General features: G+C 45.1%; 1 protein-coding gene across 11 annotated transcripts in view; it reads left to right on the top strand.

Annotated features, from left to right (window-relative positions):
- Positions 1-19,907, top strand: part of LOC142582393 (protein couch potato-like) — a 156,295-nt gene that overhangs the window by 116,519 nt on the left and 19,869 nt on the right. For 7 of the 11 annotated variants that reach the window (XR_012828433.1, XM_075692071.1, XM_075692062.1 and 4 more), the window contains 5 exons: positions 9,670-9,747; positions 10,518-10,571; positions 12,039-12,101; positions 14,670-14,811; positions 19,203-19,339. Coding sequence is in view for 10 of the 11 variants with exons in the window: in XM_075692071.1 (XP_075548186.1) it covers positions 9,670-9,747; positions 10,518-10,571; positions 12,039-12,101; positions 14,670-14,811; positions 19,203-19,339 (474 nt within the window). In the remaining variant the exon portion in view is untranslated. The remainder of the gene's footprint in view (positions 1-9,669; positions 9,748-10,517; positions 10,572-12,038; positions 12,102-14,669; positions 14,812-19,202; positions 19,340-19,907) is intronic. The other 4 variants (XM_075692063.1, XM_075692069.1, XM_075692064.1 and 1 more) reach the window with 3 other exon arrangements.

The raw sequence follows: 19,907 nt of genomic DNA, 5'->3' as shown, positions 1-19,907 counted from the left end.
ATTCCCGGTAACATGACAGTGGCCTGTCTGACGCCTGTGCACGAGTACCAGGTACTTTTTTTTCAAATCAAAATCACTTTATTTCAGGGCGTTTCCTGCGGAGACAGAGACTGAAGGCTGAAATAGCCTGACTGGGCCCCTGCCCCCGTTCAGTTCATACAGCATTTACGCGTACAATAACATATACAGTAAGGTGCACATTATATTAAAATTACAGTTGCACTCAATGTACAGCCGATGAAGGAAAAAAAGTGACTTCTAATACATCAGATAAGAAGTATGAAATGCATACATGTGTACATAGATCACGCAGATAGATATACATATAGAAAAGGTCACACAGGATTCATGTGTTAGATAGCTAGTAGACCCTTTATCATGTTACAGATATGCAGAGAACGATTATGTACCAGTACATTGTGCTTACAAAACAGAAAAAAAGAAAATCAGGAATGTCGTGGACATAGTAGAAATTCTACACCGTCTACAATACACATGCACATACACATGAAAACCGTCTACAATACACATGCTGTTCTGGCAAGGAACGCTTTGTACATTCTTTTAAGTTTACCACGGCTGTCTGCCCAATTTATTATGTCTTTCTGTTTATTTAGAATCTGTATAGCTTGATACGTTACCGATTGTTCCCCGTAATTTGTCCTAATCTTCGGAAGCATCCTCCTATGCTGCCTTGGGAGCACCCACTATTTCTGCCTGTGTCAGCCCGATGGTCGCGTGTTCCCGTTCGGCTTCGTCACACTACCACGATGTCGACAACATGATGGCTAACGAGCTCTGTCCAGCTCAAACTGAAGACCTTAGGCTCATTCTGTTTAGTTACCGCGATATTTATGGTTTCGACGACCGCCCGCTCGGCCAGGCAGCCGTGGTCATTCATCTGATTCACACCGACGACGCACATCCCGTCCATCGCCGTCGCTACTGCGCGTCTGCTGCAGAGCGCAGCATCACTCAAAGCGATGTCGCGAAGATGCTGAAGAACATCACAACGCCTTCCGTTAGCCCGAGGTCCCCACCAGTTGTCCGGGTCAAAAAAAGAGACAACACATGGAGATTTCGTGGTGATTATCGCCATCTGAACAAGATCACGAAGAAGGACGTGTATTCATTGTCTCGTATCGATGATGCACTTGACTGTCTACATGGGACAACTGCAATGCATGCTCACTGACCTGGAGAGGCAAAGCCGAAGGGTTGGTCTAAAAATTAATCTGCAGAAAACTAAAGTAATGTCTAACAGTCTCGGAAGAGAACAGCAGTTTACGATAGGTAGTGAGGCACTGGAGGGGGTAAGGGAATACATCTACTTAGGACTGGTAGTGACTGCGGATCCGGATCATGAGACTGCAATAATCAGAAGAATAAGAGTGGGCTGGAGTGCGTTTGGCAGGCATTCTCAGATCATGAACAGCAGGTCGCCATTATCCCTCAAGAGAAAAGTTTATAACAGCTGTGTCTTACCAGTACTCACCTACGGGGCAGAAACATGGAGGCTTACGAAAAGGGTTCTACTCAAATTGAGGACGACGCAACGAGCTATGGAAAGAAGAATGATAGGTGTAACGTTAAGGGATAAGAAAAGAGCAGATTGGGTGAGGGAACAAACGCGAGTTAATGATGTCTTAGTTGAAATCAAGAAAAAGAAATGGGGGGGGGGGCATGGGCAGGACACGCAATGAGGAGGGAGGATAACCGATGGTCATTACGAGTTACGGAATGGATTCCAAGGGAAGGGAAGCATAGCAGAGGGCGGCAGAAAGTTAGGTGGGCGGATGAGATTAAGAAGTTTGCAGGGACAACATGGCCACAATTTGTACATGACCGGGGTAGTTGGAGAAGTATGGGAGAGGCCTTTGCCCTGCAGTGGACGTAACCGGGCTGCTGCTGCTGCTGCTGGTGCTGCTGCTGATGATGATGATGATGACGGTGGGACAAAATATTTTTCATCGTTTGACTCCGGCTCGGGCAACTGGCAGATCGCTGTTGATGAGAAGGATCGCGAGAAGACAGCCTTTATTACGCCTGATGGACTTTTTTAATTCCGAGTCATGCCCTTTGGGCTTTGCAATACCACAGTGACGTTCGAGAGAATGATGGCCACTCTTCTCCGAGGCTTGAAGTGGAACATCTGTCTGTGTTATCTCGACGAGGTAATCGTTTTTGCTCCAACCTTTGAAACCTACATTGAGCGTCTCGCGACTGTCTTTGCTGTGCTTCGCGCTGCGAAACTTCAGCTCAACTCGTCAAAGTGTCACTTCGGTCGTCGTGAAATAACTGTTCTCGGGCACCTTGTAAACGCCCATGGAATTCAACCTGACCCGGCCGACCCGGTGCATGACAAGAGACGATGACGAAGAAGTGTTGTTGCTGGGGTGCTTCGGCCGCCATATTATAGTGTCAGCTGGTGCCTTCAGCATTCACCTTGCGTAAACAACATTCGTGCTTGTCTCCGCCTCACGACAATATCAATATAAAAGCCAGATGCAAGTTGCATCACGATGAGTTTGTAAACAAAGTCATAAACACACACATGCGGCCGTGATGTAGACTGCGATGAGCATATAAACAGATGAGGAATTGCCCAGAGTTAAAATAATAAAATAATGCCCACGCACAGAATACAAGAAAAGTATAACACGTAATATAGAAGCGGTAATAATTACAAATAATAGAATCAAGTTATAGTAACATCGTGTGACTATTCAGTGCGATATCTAGTACTTGTTTCGTTTGGAGACACGTTAAGCGACAGGAAGACAGTGGTGTGCATAGGAGAGCAAACGGTGGTAGCCGATGTTTTACTTGAAATTAAGATGAAGAAATGCGGTTGAGAAGGTCATCCAATGAGTAGAACAGGCAACCGCTGGTCTAGCAAAGTTGCGGAGTGGATATCAAGAGAAAGGAAGCGCAGTTAATCAAATCAAATTTTTACTTACGTCAACAGGGTGCTTGGGGGCCTACGCAGAAAGCCTTTATACAACCCAAGACGGCGAATAACTAATAAAGACAGAGTGATGTGATGCCATTAGAAAATTTGCATGCATAGTCACATGTCAGAAGACAGGTGTAATTGGAGATCGCTGGGAGAGGCCATCGTCCTGCAGTAGACATAATATAGGCTGCTGCTGCTGCTGATAATGATGATAACGGTTTGAATAGTTCTCGGCCTATGACTATCATCCAAAGCAGCAGATGTCGATGAAGCCTCGGATAACGAATGTAAGCCCCTGATCCTTTTGGTAGCACAGTAAACAACGCCGCGTGTTCACAAACATACTGCTCGCGTAATAGACAGCTGCCGGAGCCGCACAATTTCAGATAGCGTTGCAGCTATATAGAGAGGAACATGCAAGGAACTTGCCGCCACCTGGGTTGTCTGTCCTAGTATTGTTGCAGAACTACATTATCTAGAGGAAATTGCCACGCGGAGGAAAGGAGTCGCACAGCAGCTCACTATTTGGGACTAACTACGTGTTCCATAATTAAATCCTCTTTCGAGCGCCCTAGTACCCCTTAAAAGTGCGCATTCACTTTTGTTAGGCATAAGCAAAGTGAACGTGCTTTATCGATGAGTATTAGGGCTCTAAAAAAAGAAAAATGTTGCACGGTAAAAGAACGCGCGGGGAAAAAAAATATCGCGACAGGGACCACAATGCTTTCGCATTCCGACACGTAAGCAGTGAAGTGTCTGTGCCTGATTTGTTTATTTATATCTTTTACTTCAAGAACTTGCATGTGATCTGATATACATAAATTCTTGAAATGCTTCAAATGTTGTGCGAAAGCTCCTCATATATCACGATAAGCTTCTTTTTCAAAAAGTGTGTCAATGTTAAAAACGACAGATAAATATGTAATATGCGATGACTTCAGCTTTTCAAGTGGTGATAAATGAAATGCTACCTTTGATATTATGTACTATGAACTGATCTCGGCTTATCTTGTGTTCGTGCCTTCCACCGATATAAATACGTGAATGGCTGCTTCAGCAAAGACTAAATAAGTCAAAGTGTATCCTTGCGTTGGTGTAGCTACGTGCGCAGCAGTTAGATGTTGATCGAACTACCTTTCATGAGAGCTTTATATTTAGCGCGATGTTATGTGTTACAAAGGATTGTTTATTTATTTAATTTCATTTACTGATTTTTGCTGTAGTCGGCAGAGCGCAATAGAGTAGGCTTGAGATTTGTGTCCTCCATCTCTCCGCCACAACCTACTGATAATAAAACCGGGAAAATAAAAAAAATTGAAAGAACTAAAAAAAAAGTTGTCTTCAAGCTGGGCAGCAGATGACGCTGCTGGTCTACCAGAAGCGATATAAATGTTTGTAAGGTCATTTTAATATATCGAGTCAAATTGATGCATCATACAAATGCAAAGGGATAAGCCAAGACCAAGTGCGCGAAAATAAGACAAAACAGAAGCGCCGGTGTGCAAAACAAAAGCTGTCAACAAAACAAAAAAACAAAAAAACAAGAGCTCTCTTTTTCTCCCTGAGCATGGACAAGCGCAGTGAGAAGTACTTTTGTGCTAGAAACTACGACAGTTTGAGCGATTGCGAACGTATCTGCTGGAAAAAGGATCCATATAGAAACAGAGACAAGAAAAAAGAAAGAGAGACACGACGACAGTAGCGTCACCGCCTTCGTCAGTTTTTTTTCTGTGTCTTTTCTTTTCTCGTGTGCGTCTTTGTAGCTAGGTCTTTTATTCGGTACCAGCTAGAGATTCTATTTGAACATAAAGGCTGATTCACAATGGTCTCTTTCTTTTTTTACTGGAATGAAGATGAAAGAAAGACACGATGTACCTCTATAATAGTGACGGGCACTTTTCACATGTTCCAATTACGAATTTTATCTCAAGAATTACGCACGCAGAAAGTAATCGAATTCTAGCCGGCATATGCGGTGAACATGAGTGAAAAGTGCAGTGTCACTTAGACTATGGCCAACTGCCTGTATGTATTCGGCAATTTGCTTTTCCTCATATTGCTAGAAACTTGCGTCAATACGACTATTGCTGAATATTTGTCGATGCATCCAGGCTTTAGTGCTTCTCAAGAGATCAATCTCGTTTCCAAGCTGACGTCTGAAGAGGATTAGCGTCTCGCCTTGCGACGGCCCCTTGATATTTTATTCTTCAACGCAGACTACAGTTTGCACGTGAGCCTAGAATGGCTTAGAAGGAAGGCCCAGCCATGCAAATTGCCTCGTATACAGGCGGGAAGCTGTGAACAAGGGCAACTTAGAACAGATTTGGCGCTGCATGAGGCAACATCCGTATGGTTTTCTGCACAATTTCTTTTGGCGCGAATGATTACGGGTTATCAGAATTGTTTGCGACAGTTTGGAAGGATACATTTTTCGTCGTTTCTTTAGGAACGATATATTGTAGTATGTGGACAAATATGCTCAGAAAAACGCAAGACGTGATTGCTTCTGAGGTTTCTCTTTGAAAAGTCAGCAAATGACAAACAACTCAAAGGCGATGAGAAGCGTTGTGTAAACTCGGCAATGATATAACGGACGCTCTGAAATTTGATACATGCCTAGTTCCCAAGCGAAAAAAAAGTGTAATTCCCTGCAGACTTGCAATACCGATGAGCACACTTTCGCGCTACGCAATTGGGTTCGCAGTGTTTTATTTTACAGCAGCAACGTTTTAAAAACGAATAGTTTTCCTTGGAACGCAAGTCCGTTTCCGTTTGTGGTGGTGGTTGCCCGACTCTCATTGCCGATGCAGAGGGCACGCGCTGGCGCGCGAGAGCGGAAGGTTTAGCGCTGCGTCAGAGCGCCCAGGAAGGACAGCCCTCCTCTTCCTCCGCAGTGGGGGCTGCGGGAGAGGAGGATGCCAGTCGTCTTTCACGCCGGTGCTCGGGCCGCTGGAGACGTGACGAATAGGCACCTGAATAGGCGATGTAAAGCCACCTACACTACCATTACAGATGTTCGTGGCTCTGCTGCTTTGTGCAGAATTACTAAAAGAGACCAACAAACGCTTCCCAAATGTCCTCACTGGAACTGATATAGGCGTTGGAGCGCATCATTCTTTCAATAAAGCGAAATATTTTTCAAGAAGCGTCCGGCTATTCGCTTACATTGACTATAATCATCGGTGGTTTCTGCACAATCATTTCGCAGAAAAGAGGCTGTGAGAACGTCGGTGACAAAGGTTCGTTCTGCTTGCCTAACACTGAGAGATGCTTTATTTCTATATTAATGATAATTTCTATTTTTCTAGGAAAATACACGGATATGGAGTATCTATCCTTTTCTTGGCAACTCCATCGATAAATTCTGCATTTTCATAGCGAAACCACGCGGAATTCATACAGAACAAATTCTGTTATATTATATGCAGAAAAAATGCGAAAGTGTGCAGCTGGATTAGAGTAGTTGTGCCACCCAAGGAAATCGTGACAATGGTTCTTGTTCTTTACGTCGGTTACTCAAAGTACTCGCAATTTGAACTATTCAAGCTCATGTGTCAACATTGAGCCGCTGCAAATATGATTTTTAAATTGTGTTCAATATGTGCATAAAAACACTTGCATATCATTATCATTGCTACCGAGCCACATAATTAGCGAAGCAGTGAATTAAGCGGCCTCCTGCACCTTCATGTATGCATGGAGTAGACGGCCTTGCAGCACATCATGCTTCTATGAGCTGTGGACTCTGGCAGAACGGTGTCGAAAGAGATTCACTAGCTAAGTTTCAGAAGGATCAAAGCCTGATTTCCGGTCGAAATGCCTTAAGGAAACTTATGGAAGTCTTTTAGAGATGTGAGCGTGCACTCACTTTGCAGCACATTCCAGGAATATGGAATTAAGTCGTCAATGACAGAAACACACTAAAATCTTAAAAGGGAAGAGCATTGCCCTAAAAAACTTCTTCATGCTGCAGTGGGCTTTGTGAACCACCAATCCCTTCTGTTTCATTTTGTACACCGAGGTCCCGCATGCGCCGCGCTGCCATATACGTTTGCAGGAATCTCGCTTCCCCAGTGCACTGCGAACAGTGAGTGGAAAAGGCGACTTAACGGTAGAATGCACCCTTTTAAGACGAAATGCGGACTTCGCTCAGGTGCGCTCCCTTTGTTGTGATTCGTGCTGCTATAAAGCATGAATATACAAAGCAAAGTAAAAATAGAAATTGAATGGGAAAATTTACACACCATATCGGTATTCGCCTAGAAGTAGAGCACCTGCTTTACGGTTTCTTGCGCCGCGAGTGCTTTTCAGAATCACTGAAAAGAAACATTGCTGCAAATTCTATTTGTGTGCGTCGACAATGGAGGAGTTTCAGCTATGTGATTTATGATGTTATAAGTGGCTCACAGGAAACGGCTTTGATCTTCCAAGAAGCAAGGGATGTTTATTTTGCGAAAAACAAAACACCATCTATGAGGTTTCATTCTTCCGAAGACTGGCAGAACTTCTTACTCAATGTATACCTAGGGGAAAAGAGGAGCAGGGGAGAAGGCGCTCGTCTGTTTTGAGCCTGATACTTGATTTTTAGCACGCGATGTTCTGAATTTGTGTGTATAATTGGCTCCGAGAAACTCTATGTGTTGGAGCCAGGATAACTTCGCTTAACGTCAGCACAAACGTGAAATTCACTGACGTATGCACGGTTACCAGAACTTTGCGAACAATGTGCTGATTACGTTCACTTTCGCCTCGACTGAAAAAGTAGGAACAGCCAATATTCCACCGTCTGAGTGGCCGTTATGTCAGAAAGAAAGAGGTGCTTCGGCGAATGAAGATAACGTGAGGTTGTAAGTGGCGATAACTAGGGTACAGGAAGGAAGGGCGTTAGGCAAAAGCGCTCACCATGCTGCTAGGCCATATACTGGAGGGTGACTTTGCCTCCTAGTGTTAGGAATGAATAAAAAGAAAATCAGACATCCACCCGTTCGTAGCAATTGCTACAAAGGAAACCGATACGGTTCCTCGAAAGAAAAGCCTCAAAGTTGAAGAAAAATTCGTCTTGGTCCGGGACTCGAACCCGGGACCACCGCCTTTCCGGGGCAGCCGCTCTACCATCTGAGCTAATCAAGTGGCTAGCAGATGACAGGGCGAAGTCGAATTTGTCGACAACACGAAGCAAAGGCAAGAGTTTGACGTAGTAGTTCTGCGGAAACCCGCAAGGTGGAGAGAAGTAATGAATAAAGTAATGAATTATGAATTCTACCAGTCTGATTTCCCCTTTATTCATTACTTCTCTCCACCTTGCGGGTTTCCGCAGAACTACTACGTCAAACTAGTGTTAGGATTTCCACAGTTTTTATCTTAGAAGGAGGCTTTCTTCCTAGGGTGAATATAAGAAATTATGGCAGAGGGGCAAAAGAATGCAAGCAGAAAATGTACAGGCTCGAGTTACGCCCCGAATCGTGAGTTGATTTAGGTTAATCACAACGAGCTCAGAAATTATGTCACCAGGTGGCTGCAGCGACGGCGATCGGAGCTTTATGGTTGCATTTAAGTTTCCGAGACAGTATTTTATGACCAGCTTTGTCTGTCTTTCATGTTACCTTCGCGCCGTCGCTGTTTTTTGTCGCGAGTGGTTGACTTTCTCGATTTCGTTTGATTGGCGCTTCCGTAGGACAGAAATAGAGGCAGAAAAGCATAACAAAGCATCCATAGCAGCAGGCACGTAGTGAATGACGCCTAAGGTGTGGAGACTTTCAGCGCTACAGAAGCAGTAAGTGACGAACCGAGACGCGGGTATCGAATGCCACTCGGGGCGTAGAGCGGGCGTGATAGTCTTGCGGGCTCCATGCGTTCACGTCGCGCCTATCACTGCGGCGAGGCAATTAGTCAGCGTTCGCTCCAGTATTTGTTTGCGATTGAGAAGCATTTGCAAGACCTAACGCGTACCATGCCTTGACGGCAAGAGTTATTCCATTCCTCCTTCATGGATTGTGTTTACAACAGAAAGAAAAAAAGAAGTAACAGATGCTCTTAATGCACTTTATGTACAGAGCGTCCTTGCACTCTTACTCTGATGATTCTTTGGAGCTGAACTTGCGCCCAGTAAGAATACAATTACTGCACTTTCTGATACATAGCAGCAGCTAGCGGGACTTTTGATTATGCAGCTGTTTTTTCAATATGTGCCTTATTCGCTGGCGCCACGGATAATTTACCACGACGGGGTCTATTATTCAACCAACTACTGTGGTTATGCTCCGGAACGCACGACACCACCGTGTGCTGGCAATTAACTTTTGCCTCTGCCTTTAATATGCTGGCTCGCACCTTTCAGTTTTCTATAGTAATAGGGTGTACGGGAGGATAGCATAAAAGGCTTAAGTATAAGCTGTAAAATGACAGGCATTAAAGGAGCGGTAAATATTTTCACCGGCTGATGCAGGTCAGTTCATGAAAGCCGACTTATTTTGCTGGTGCTGTAATGGGGGCGGACAGGGTCTGACATACAAGGAATAAAACAGTGATAGGAAAATGCTCAGGCCTGCACTTTCACTCATTATTCGCAAAGTGGCCGCAACGTGATAGCCAGTCTTGGGAGTCTGAAAAAAAGCGTTAGTCGTTCCGCAAGCTTTTTTACTTTTCACGCTTTTGAGAGCTTGTCGTGCTTATGGGACTCGCTTATTTATTCGTACATGTTCTGCTTCTCGCAGGTGCGAACACTCTTCGTGAGTGGCCTTCCCATGGACGCAAAGCCCAGGGAACTCTACCTGCTATTCCGTGCCTACAAGGTAGGTCCCGACACCGTTCACCCATTGGACGTGTAAAGCTGCGGTTATTTGGCCCGGAGCACCTTAATGCTACTCCGAACAGTTGCAGGTTGCAGTTGCAGACACCCGAAAACAATCGAAAGTACAAGTATGCATGTATATACAGTATCTTCCCGTCGACTTGTACGACAACCAGTGCGCTCCACGCCCTGCACACCTGTAATTTGCCATTCACACCTTACTCCATCTTGTCGCTAGCTAGGACAGCAGAGTACAGTAACACACGCAAGTGTGCATGCAAAATCTGGTTTCTCGGGTGAATACGCGGCGCCTTTCAAGAGCGTGCTTGTTAAATTCTGTGCTACGCTACTTTGTGATTGCTATTGTGAGTGAGACTTGAGTAAGAGAATGCTTTGCTACCTAGCCCAAGACAGGCTTGGTGACACAGGCAGGGAATACATCGTTTTCACCCCTTATCAGTTCATGTGTCCTGGAACGGGCACGTGATAGCCCGTAAAGAACATTTTACTGTTTTCTGAAAAATGAGCGGCGTTTCACGCAACTTAAACGTGATGCTTAAGACTACAGAAGAAGCGAGCGAGAAAGATAAGGAGATCCGAGGTGCTCGATTTCTTGTTAGTTACAAAGATATGGAACACAGGCAATGAAACCAGGGAAAGCAGAAAAGCCACAGTTATCACTTACAATATGCGAAGTGAGGAAAACAAGAAGTGCAAACGGTATATCTGCAATGGACTCCTTTTTAGCAAATTCTGATGTTATCCTTGCAGGGGTATGAAGGATCTCTGCTGAAAGTCACACAAAAGAATGGAAAGACATCTTCGGTAAGTACCGCTCCGTCTTGGTACTTGCTTACTTTAATTTTATAAATATAATCACTTCCCGTAGCCGCTCATGCGTTTACTAACTTGACGGAGCACAATGAACGGCGCACATAGATGCTTTCGGCAAATATGACGGGACACGTCGCAATAGCACACTTTGCGAAATGTACACGCTTTCACACCATCACTGCGTAAGTTGAAGCTGCGGCTGAAAGCAGTCTGCAGTCTATGTAAACTTTCCATTAAAAACCGCATAGGAAAAACACATAAAAACAGGTCAGTTATAGCATACGTGACGCAGTGGCTCACGAGCTCACGAGGCTTACGAGCTCAAAGACTCACAAGCTTAGGATTAGCGCGGAAGGAAATTTTGGCCAGAGATATATACCTGCAATGATTTGTTTTTTACAGGTAAGAATACCCATTGCTTTACACAAGGTCAGACGCTTCACATTTCCAGTGAACAGGATAAATAGCACATTATAGCGTGGTATACACGGAAATCTTAGAGAATTAAGTATTGCAAAAACGAGGCTGTCATAACTCCGGCCATTTCCGAGAAACAGGAGCTTAATCATCGCGAAATATTGTTGGCAGAGAGAAAGTGTGCTTTAATTGCACATAAGTTTTGCTCGCACGATCAGCAGCGAGACCTTGAATTCCGCACATGCGGCGAACAAGCCGAGTTTCTTCTCATCCTGTGCATGTATTTCTCAAGGGGAACTAAGCACTTGCATATGTAATCGGAGGACTGAACTGAACACCATGCGCTCTTTCTAACTTTTGAATCAACTTTATTGATGTGAAACAGTTATGACACGTGTCTGATAGTACACTTTGACAAGCTAATGTATCGACTTTTATGTCAACGGATATATGAACGATTTTAGGTGAATTCGAAGGATAGAAAACGTAAGTGGGATCATTGTGGTGAATTTACGTGGAATATGCGAGCTCTAACATGATGAATTCACTGTTCATCTTGATATGAACGGACAACACGACCTCCATCCCAAAGTGCATTGCGCAGAAGTGTAAGTACAGTTGTGAACGGCGAACGATGGGGCATTTCTCGCCTCGCACCAGATACGCTCGGAGATTTGTCTTTTTCCCCACTACTATATATGGCACACTTGACAAGAAGTGCACATCACTATCGCACTGGACATTGAAGCTTGCCGATCGCCTCAACCTGCAGCGCGGATCATACTGTCAATATAAGAGCGACGTATATCAAAGCGGGAGATGTCACTCTTATACTCTTAACGTGTGCGAAGACACAGGAACAAATACAGGAAGTGAAATTCTCTACTCGCTATTTTAAGCTTGCGCTATACACCAACTGAGGTGGCATCAGAAAAAAAAAATATATATATAGAACAGTCTTTAGGTATTGCTGTAAAATATTGAACATGGCACTGAGTGACACATGTTGAAATATTTTATGCGTTGTTTTTTCTATTGCAGCCAGTAGGTTTTGTAACATTTTCTTCACGAGCTGGAGCAGAAGCCGCCAAGCAGGAGCTTCAGGTAAGGAAGACTTGGCATGTCTCTTTTCTAGTAAATGCTGAAAATGTGTTTCACCGGTCCTTTACGATGTAATACTGAGTATGGCAACGAATACAATGTATTCATTTTATCTTCTGCATATTAAGTTGCTTGCTAAGAGCTCGTTTGTAATCGGCAACAGCGAACCGTTTCATGAACCAGATGTGAAATTTTGTCATTCTCGTGCATCGCAGTGAACATCACAAGATGTTCCAATTTGGTCTGCTCAAATGTAACTGCAAATTATGCACTATGAAAGCGCCTAGAACCAAGCACGCTTTTGTATAGTTGCGTTAGCATATCTGTACTCTGAATACGATGAGCTTTTCGATGAAACTGTTCCGCACAAAAGAGATGCTCGATTGACGAGATTACTGACACATTCCGTCGAAATCAATGCTTGGTATAAATGTCTGGAATTCTTTCCTGTCGCAGTTGCGTTAGAACATGCGCGTGTAAGCCCTGTTATGCGCAGAGATAAAGTGCAATCGTATCATTGCATGCTTCCCAAAACGGCAACAGTAGTGTTGACAAGATGCCGGCAAGCTTACTGTTTCTGCTTTGCTGCGGCTTACGTATGCTGTGATGCAGCACTTCTAGTGTACGGGTGGCGCCGTTTGGGACGAAGTGCAAGAGCGTAGGCTAGCTTTTAAAAGCACGTCTAGTTTAATAGCCCCATTCCTCGATGGTGATGTTTATAGCCGTGAATATTACAGAAATATACGCTGCACGTATATTTCATGCGGGATAGTTGTAGTGTGGGCGGGTCGTGTTGATAATTTGTGTCCACATAATTACAGACGCTTATATCCTGAGAAATTTATGCTGTATTCTCAGGAATTGTCGGGAAGAAAAATAAAACAACGCTCGTAATTTGTTTCGTCGGCGATTGCCTAAATTACGAAAGTGAAACCCTGCGGCGTGCATAATGAGGGAACTATTTCAAATCTTGGTGCCTCCCTTCGTATTGCACGCTCACAGAGCTGGGCTTCATAAATATTTGCATCGGAACCGGTGAGAACTGCGCCAGACTTCGCACTTGGTTGAGCATAAGTGCAGTGCTCCCAATTGAGCTTCATAAAGATTGCTTTATAATTTAGGACCACAAAGCTGAAATTGGCAGCGGACAGCAGAGGCGAGCGCATTTTCACCGAGAATGTACGGCATGGCGAGGCAGCGAAAGGCGAACCAGAAAAGGGGAACACATAGACGGGAACCCCAACGCAACTCTTCCAGTTTGGCAAGCGGTGCCAAAGTAGCTGCTATCCGGCGTCAACTAGAATTATGTGCTGAAATTTGGCAGCGCTTTGCGGCTACTATTCATTCGCTACGAGGATGGCTCGCCGCACCGAGAGTGAAGGAGTGGTCGGGACGGCGCGATGAACGGCGGACACGTGTGCAGAGCAGCGGCAACTTTGTTATCTGCCTCTCAGGCGGCCGCGTTGCGAGTTGGCGGTCTTCATTAGGCTTTCCACCTGAAGGACTCGGGCGCTGACGCCGCCGCATGGCCAATGAGGAAGGCAGGGAGAGTGGCGATTATTCGCGCGAGGAAAGGCGCACTCGAGCCTCTAATGAAGCTGGTACACTGACGTCGGCCCCCGATATGCTTGAAGGCTTGCTGCCTGCAGAGCCTTGCGGGCCCGCGTGATGGCTGAGCCAGCCTCGCGAATAGATACATCTTGATTATTTTTTTTAAACGGCACCGCGTCTTCTCGCGATAGCTGACCCAGCATCGCGGCAGCTGCAGCATTCTTTATTTTCGCCCTCTGTGGCGCACAGCAATAAAGGTCAGCGGATCCTGGACTTAAATAGGCTGGTAATGGCAAAAAGGACGACTGTGTCAGAGTATGCGACTGGAGAGACGTTGATTATTTTTATCCAGACAGCGAACCTCTCTCACATATGTCCGTCAGTGGCATAATAGTTTCGAATTGAAGTGCGCGATGATTTGAGAAGGTTGTTACAGCTTGATAATTTCGTAGGTGAAATTTGGGCGTTTCGATTTGTTAAAAATGGGCAGAGAAATGAGGGACCGAAGCATTCATACCATGCAGCTGTGAGGGGGCTTGATGTTCTGGAGAGATATATGACTTTTTCTGATTCTTTGTGGCATGGAAGCTGCCTAGAGGCATGAAATGTCCGCTGTGTTAACTAAAAAAATCCCCTTCGCACTGTCGATGAACAGTGCACAATTAAAGGTAAAGGAAATTAGTCCTGTAACGATGGATATCGGTTTAGAGTATTGGTATGAAACGCAATGACGACCAATGGAAGGCCCGTCATGAAGTCCCTGGAGCACGGTAGATCGCAGGTGCGCAGGCACAACTAGTTGTAACTCGGCGCTGCGTGAAGACGTGCTCCTTACCTGCTAGCGCACAGTGGAGCTATACAAAGCTTCACATGCACAAAAAGGGGCCGCCATGATCGCGGTGGCGCGAGCTGTGCCTGCTTGATTCTCAGCCGAGACTGGACAGCTCGGCCTTCGAAGCGGAGCCCTAACCACGGCGCAATGTGTGTGTCTTTCTCTCTCGCCCTGGGGGGCGCGCGCAGCAGGGCGTGCGGTTCGACCCCGACCTTCCACAGACCATCAGGCTCGAGTTCGCCAAGAGCAACACAAAGGTTAGCAAACCGAAACAGCAGTCTCCTCCCGCCGCGGCCACGCACCCGACACTCCTGCACCCTATCACGGGACGTAAGTAGCCGAAAGCACCGGCACACCGACTCTCTTTCTCTCCTTCCTGCTCCGCCTCTGGAGAAACGAGGGCCGCGCGGCGGGCAGCCGGACGGTGCGCCGCAGAATTTACCGAAGAAGGCCAGTGTTGTCCACTTTTTTCGTCGTAGCACGCTGTCCCAAAGCCTTGGCACCATTATAACGTTGCATAAGGAGAACGGTAAATCGGGTGAGCTTTTGTATGTTCATCACTGGAATATCTACGGCACAGAGACGAAAGCATTTGGCCGTTTCGCTTTGGTTCTCATTTAAAGCGCGTGCCACCTTCACTGATTTGCGCGTCTAGCTTGTAGCTTTTTACTGGTAGCAGCTCTCTGGCGGAGGCGAGATGTGGTGATCCCGCGACATATATTGGCAAATTTATGGCTCGTTTATCTCGCAATTCAGTTGCTAGTCAGGGCGATGCGCTGTCCTCTCATTTCCTTTGTGGTGATCCCGCTGCGCTATCAAAATGGGCGGGGGGGGGGGGTAGGTTTGGATCAATTGGTTTGCTATAACGTCCCTCTGTTCACGGGTAAAAAATTTCACGTGTAAGACGTGTTCGCCTTGGTTAACCGGGATATACATTTGCGGACGCTGCAACTGTGTCGGTGTGAGGGAAAAGGCTGAAAAGAAAGTTTGTTCAGCCTGGCTGAAGCGAAAGCTACCTGAAAAATTAGCAGCCCTATAACAGAACAATCTATTTCAATCGAAACAATTTACAGACCTGCGCGGTTTCGTGTAGCTTGCAAAGTCAGGAGGGGAAGCTGCGTTTGGTTCATATGTTCTGGGGATGAATACTCCACGGAAGTGGTTGCAAATGTTAAGATGAAAAAGTAATATGATTTGAAAAAGTGTGGACCAAAGCACAGAAAGAAACAAAGACAAGAAATATGGACGGAAATAAACGTAGCCTTCCATGCGTCTTTACGACGGGGGTTTAAAAACACAAATGGATGAACGAAACGAAAATTCGGGGGAACTCGGTGGTCATCGCGTACAGCGAGGGTAAATTGAAAGTTACAGGTGCACGGTACTCACCTTATGACTGTCCGTCTGCCCGCTGCCCGGCTGTTGCACTTACACCTGTCTCTTCTGTGGTATGAACTGTGCGCTGGCATTCTGCACAATGCAAAGACCGAAATAATCCTTAGGTTTCAAAAAAAAAAAAAAAACCCCAGGTGAACGCTATAGCATCACTGAAAGCAGATTTATAATACGGCCTTCGTCCGTGTGGTACGCCTATAGCCGATTGTGCCAGCCACTTGGCTTTCAGAGGCGCTGACGAGTCGTAGCACGTTTACTGTTAAACTTCCAGGTTATACATTAGGCACAAGGGTCGTGAATACTGCTTCTAACCGTCTCCACCTTCTTTTCCCGCGATCTCCTTTTTTTGTCTGTGACCTTAGCATAACGTTCATGAAAAGTCATTAACTGTTCACTAATAAGTTGCGGTAGTTCTGTGTTGCTCAGAAAGCCAGCGCACACGGCAATTGCTATTCACAGTCTATCTCTGTCTTTCTTTCTCAAGGCTGTCTGGCAACAGCGTGCTAATAGTGTTTGTCACGGGAAAAAAAAAAAACTTTTGCCCACAGTCGCTCCACACGTGGCCGCTATTTCTTACATCAGTGTGTTTTTGCACATGCAGGAATGGCACACCATGTGCACAGAACAATCTCTGCAGGCATTTCGTCTTTTCCACTTCCTTAAAATCTTCGTCTTTTCACTCACCTTGCATTTGATGTTTGGAACGCATTACCGGAAACTTGGGAACGGTTCGCTCACGGTTGGCAATTGCTGAGCAGCAGTGCAAATCCTCGAAGGTTTTTTTTTCTAGCCAAAGCTCATCAAATAGGCCGAGTACAACTCTATGAAGCCGAAGAACAGCTCATTCTAGCTTCCCACCTGAAACGCCACATTCGAGGTTTCCAAGAGCTGGCGTTGAGTCCTTTCTGACAACGATAACAGTACACCTTTTGAATGAAGCTGTAAGATGTATTTATTCCTGAAGTATTTTAATGGCCTTTGGGGTCCTTTTAGAAACGTTCGAGGATTGAGCAAGCTCTAAATTTCTTCAGCACCAGCACATCTGTTCACTGAGTCTAGCAGCGTGCCTTGTCATTGCGCTGTTCTCTTTATTGTGTCTGGTGCCCCATTTGCTGTGAACACGCAGGCTGCATGAAGAACAATGCAGCAGCACCTTCACCCTCTTGTGTGACACGTCAGGTTTGCCTGTTCTTGCGTGATACTTTTCTTCGCTTTCTTCGAGATTACAACTGTAAAGAATTAGACACGTGTACGTTCACTAGCAACCGTTACTGCCGCACAGTCATGAAAATTCTGCGTTATTATAAAATATGCTTTAAATTTTTTATCTGTAAAAATGGGTGGTCCAGTGGAATAAATATTGTTTTATAATATAAAGGATCGAATTTATTCATTTACAAAATATACTGCAGACACCTTTCACTATTGTTCAAACAAAAAAGGGTATTCTTGAAGATCATGGTAATCAGAAAATACATGTCAATGGTTATGCAGGTAGTCAAAAAGATAGGTCAACAATCTTTGTCGTGAATACAGAAAAAATGTCTGCCTCATTCGACAAATTTATCAACTGCAACTTTTGAGCCGTTGATATAGTATCATATTTCTTTATATTTTGCCATGAGACAAGTAGTAGGAATTGCTGCAAACACTGCAGGCACAATCGCTTACATTGAACCATTACAGACCATTTCAAGACATCGTGTTTTGACAGCACACCTATTGAGCGCATTTTAACAACTGACAGATGTACCATAGAGAAACATTACGAGATATCCTTACACTGCAGTGGGTAATCTATCACAGAAGCAAAAATATATAGGCAAATGTCCGGACTGGTAGTTTGCTTTGTTAAATATTACTCCATGCATTACTGCAAAAATTGCAAAAGTTTGTTACGAACTTCAAAACACGTCATATCTGAAGACAATATGTGACAGTAATTTCCCTATGCCTAATAAGCATGGCTGAGCACAAATGCTCGCTTTCAAGGTGTATTACTCATGCTGTTTCAGTTGGAAATGATACATAAAAGGTAACGCGTAGGCAATATATTTTTCACAGAAGTACTGAAGCACTTAAGGTTATAAACATGGGGCTCTTCTAAATTTGAACTTTACGCATTTACCGTGAGTTACATCTTGGCGGATTGAAGTGGTTATGTTAACGACGTTAAATGATAGTACGCCGGCTTCAAAGAACGCACTGCTTGCTAAAAACATAAATAGCAGCCTCCTCTTGAATCTGTAACGATGTATTGAGGAAGGCAAAGCCCAATGAAAATGTAGAAATTTCTGACCTAACTGGATGCTGAAAGGGAGCGCCGGGGTGTTTTGATAGAAATGGACACCACAGAAACTGCACCAAATTCTCAAAGTGGACACCTTCGCCTTTCATGAGGAAATAAAAGTGGGGGTATTGCTAGAAAACCAACGTGTGATGCCAGTTATAAAAGCGTATAACGATTATATATATAGAAAGGAAGCGATATGACGCTAATAGCAAAATATACTCCATGTGTTCTCTCTCTGTTTTTCTTCATCTTTCTATGCCCCTTCCCCCTTCCCCAATGCAAGATAACAAACTGGATATTTATCTTCCGTTTAACCTCCCTGCCTTTCGCGTCTAATTTATCTCTCTGGCTCTACACACTCCGTGAAGACAGGAAGGAATATTCCACTGATAACAAAGATGTAGTTGCTAGACCATGACTTCGAACATTCGTTACTTTGAAGCTTTAATGTGGGCTGAAGTTTCATTACTTAGGAGCGTTTCAGTGAAGTGAGGAACAGGAATAAGCTGGTGGACACACAAGAGCGTTAGTGCGCACTTATTTGCGTCCACTTGCCTGTCCCCGTCTGCCACTGTGCTGAAACATTCTTAAGAATGTCTTCAACAAGGCCGAACCTCAATTCTTGTCCTGAAGTTGGGGTGTCCCTTACACTGCTTTTCCGAGCCGCGAAATCACGCTACGAAGACAAAAGTGTATCTGGCAAATATCTAGATTGTCCAGTGACTTCAGATTGAGGACATTGTGGTATTGAGTTTGTACATGCGTGTTATTTTGCCTACAAAACTATGCAGACTCGTTATGGACCAATGGACAAAAATTGTTGCCAGCTATGTTTTCATTGACCTATTTTTGTTCTTTAGTAAAATGCCTTAAGTCCGAGAGGTTGCAAACAGACAAATCTAAAGACTTCACAGATAAACATTATGTTGACTGTCCAAATAACTCTTTTGGGAGGGTATCAATCGTTGTGTTGGTAATGAGTGCCTGCGCGAGCCCTTGTTCTGCGTTGCGAGTGTCTGCACTGTGTGCACAGAAGAAATCGGCGCCGCCCTGCTGCCGGGGACCCACGACGGCTGGCCACACCACCCTCTCTCCTACGCTGAAGTGCCCGTCACCACTACCCTGCACACTGCGGCTCTCATGCACCCGGCCCTCCATGCGCAGCTGCCCGTGAGTGCTCGCCGCCTGGTTCCACAGGCCCCCGTGGGGTGTGCCACTTGGCAGCTCCCGAACGCGTACGTCTAGACTACGGCCCCTAACAGACCCTTTCGTGCACAATTGCCTCGAAAAGCGCGAGACGGCCTATAAGAGCGACAGTCGAATCCGCAAGGTGAAGGAAGTTTCATGGAAGGGAAATTAGCTATAAAGCTCGAAAGTAGCTCATCGCTACAAAAGGAACTCGTCATCTTTCTAGAGAAAGGAGGCGTTCACCATTGAACAAAAAAACGTTGCTTGTCCTGGGATTGAGCTCGGCATCAACAACCTTTGGGAGCAGTCGCTCTGGCAACTGAGCGACTCATTCACTCTCGCCCCGACACCTGCTAGGCTATAATTTAATTCAGTTAGCGAAGCGACTACATATAAACGGCAGTCAGTAGAAATTGTGTGAGAGGAGCCTAGAGCGACTTAACATTTTTGTGCTGTGCCATCTGCTCTCTCTCTCTCTCCTCCCCATTTTCATCCCCCCATTCCGCTCCCATGTGTAGCGTAGCAAACCGGTTGAGCTAAACTGGTTAAC

Source organism: Dermacentor variabilis, chromosome 5 (genome assembly GCF_050947875.1).
Source record: "Dermacentor variabilis isolate Ectoservices chromosome 5, ASM5094787v1, whole genome shotgun sequence".
NCBI classification, from domain to species: domain Eukaryota; kingdom Metazoa; phylum Arthropoda; class Arachnida; order Ixodida; family Ixodidae; genus Dermacentor; species Dermacentor variabilis.
Note: the sequence above shows the minus strand (reverse complement) of the source record. Positions and strands in the feature narration are given on the sequence as shown.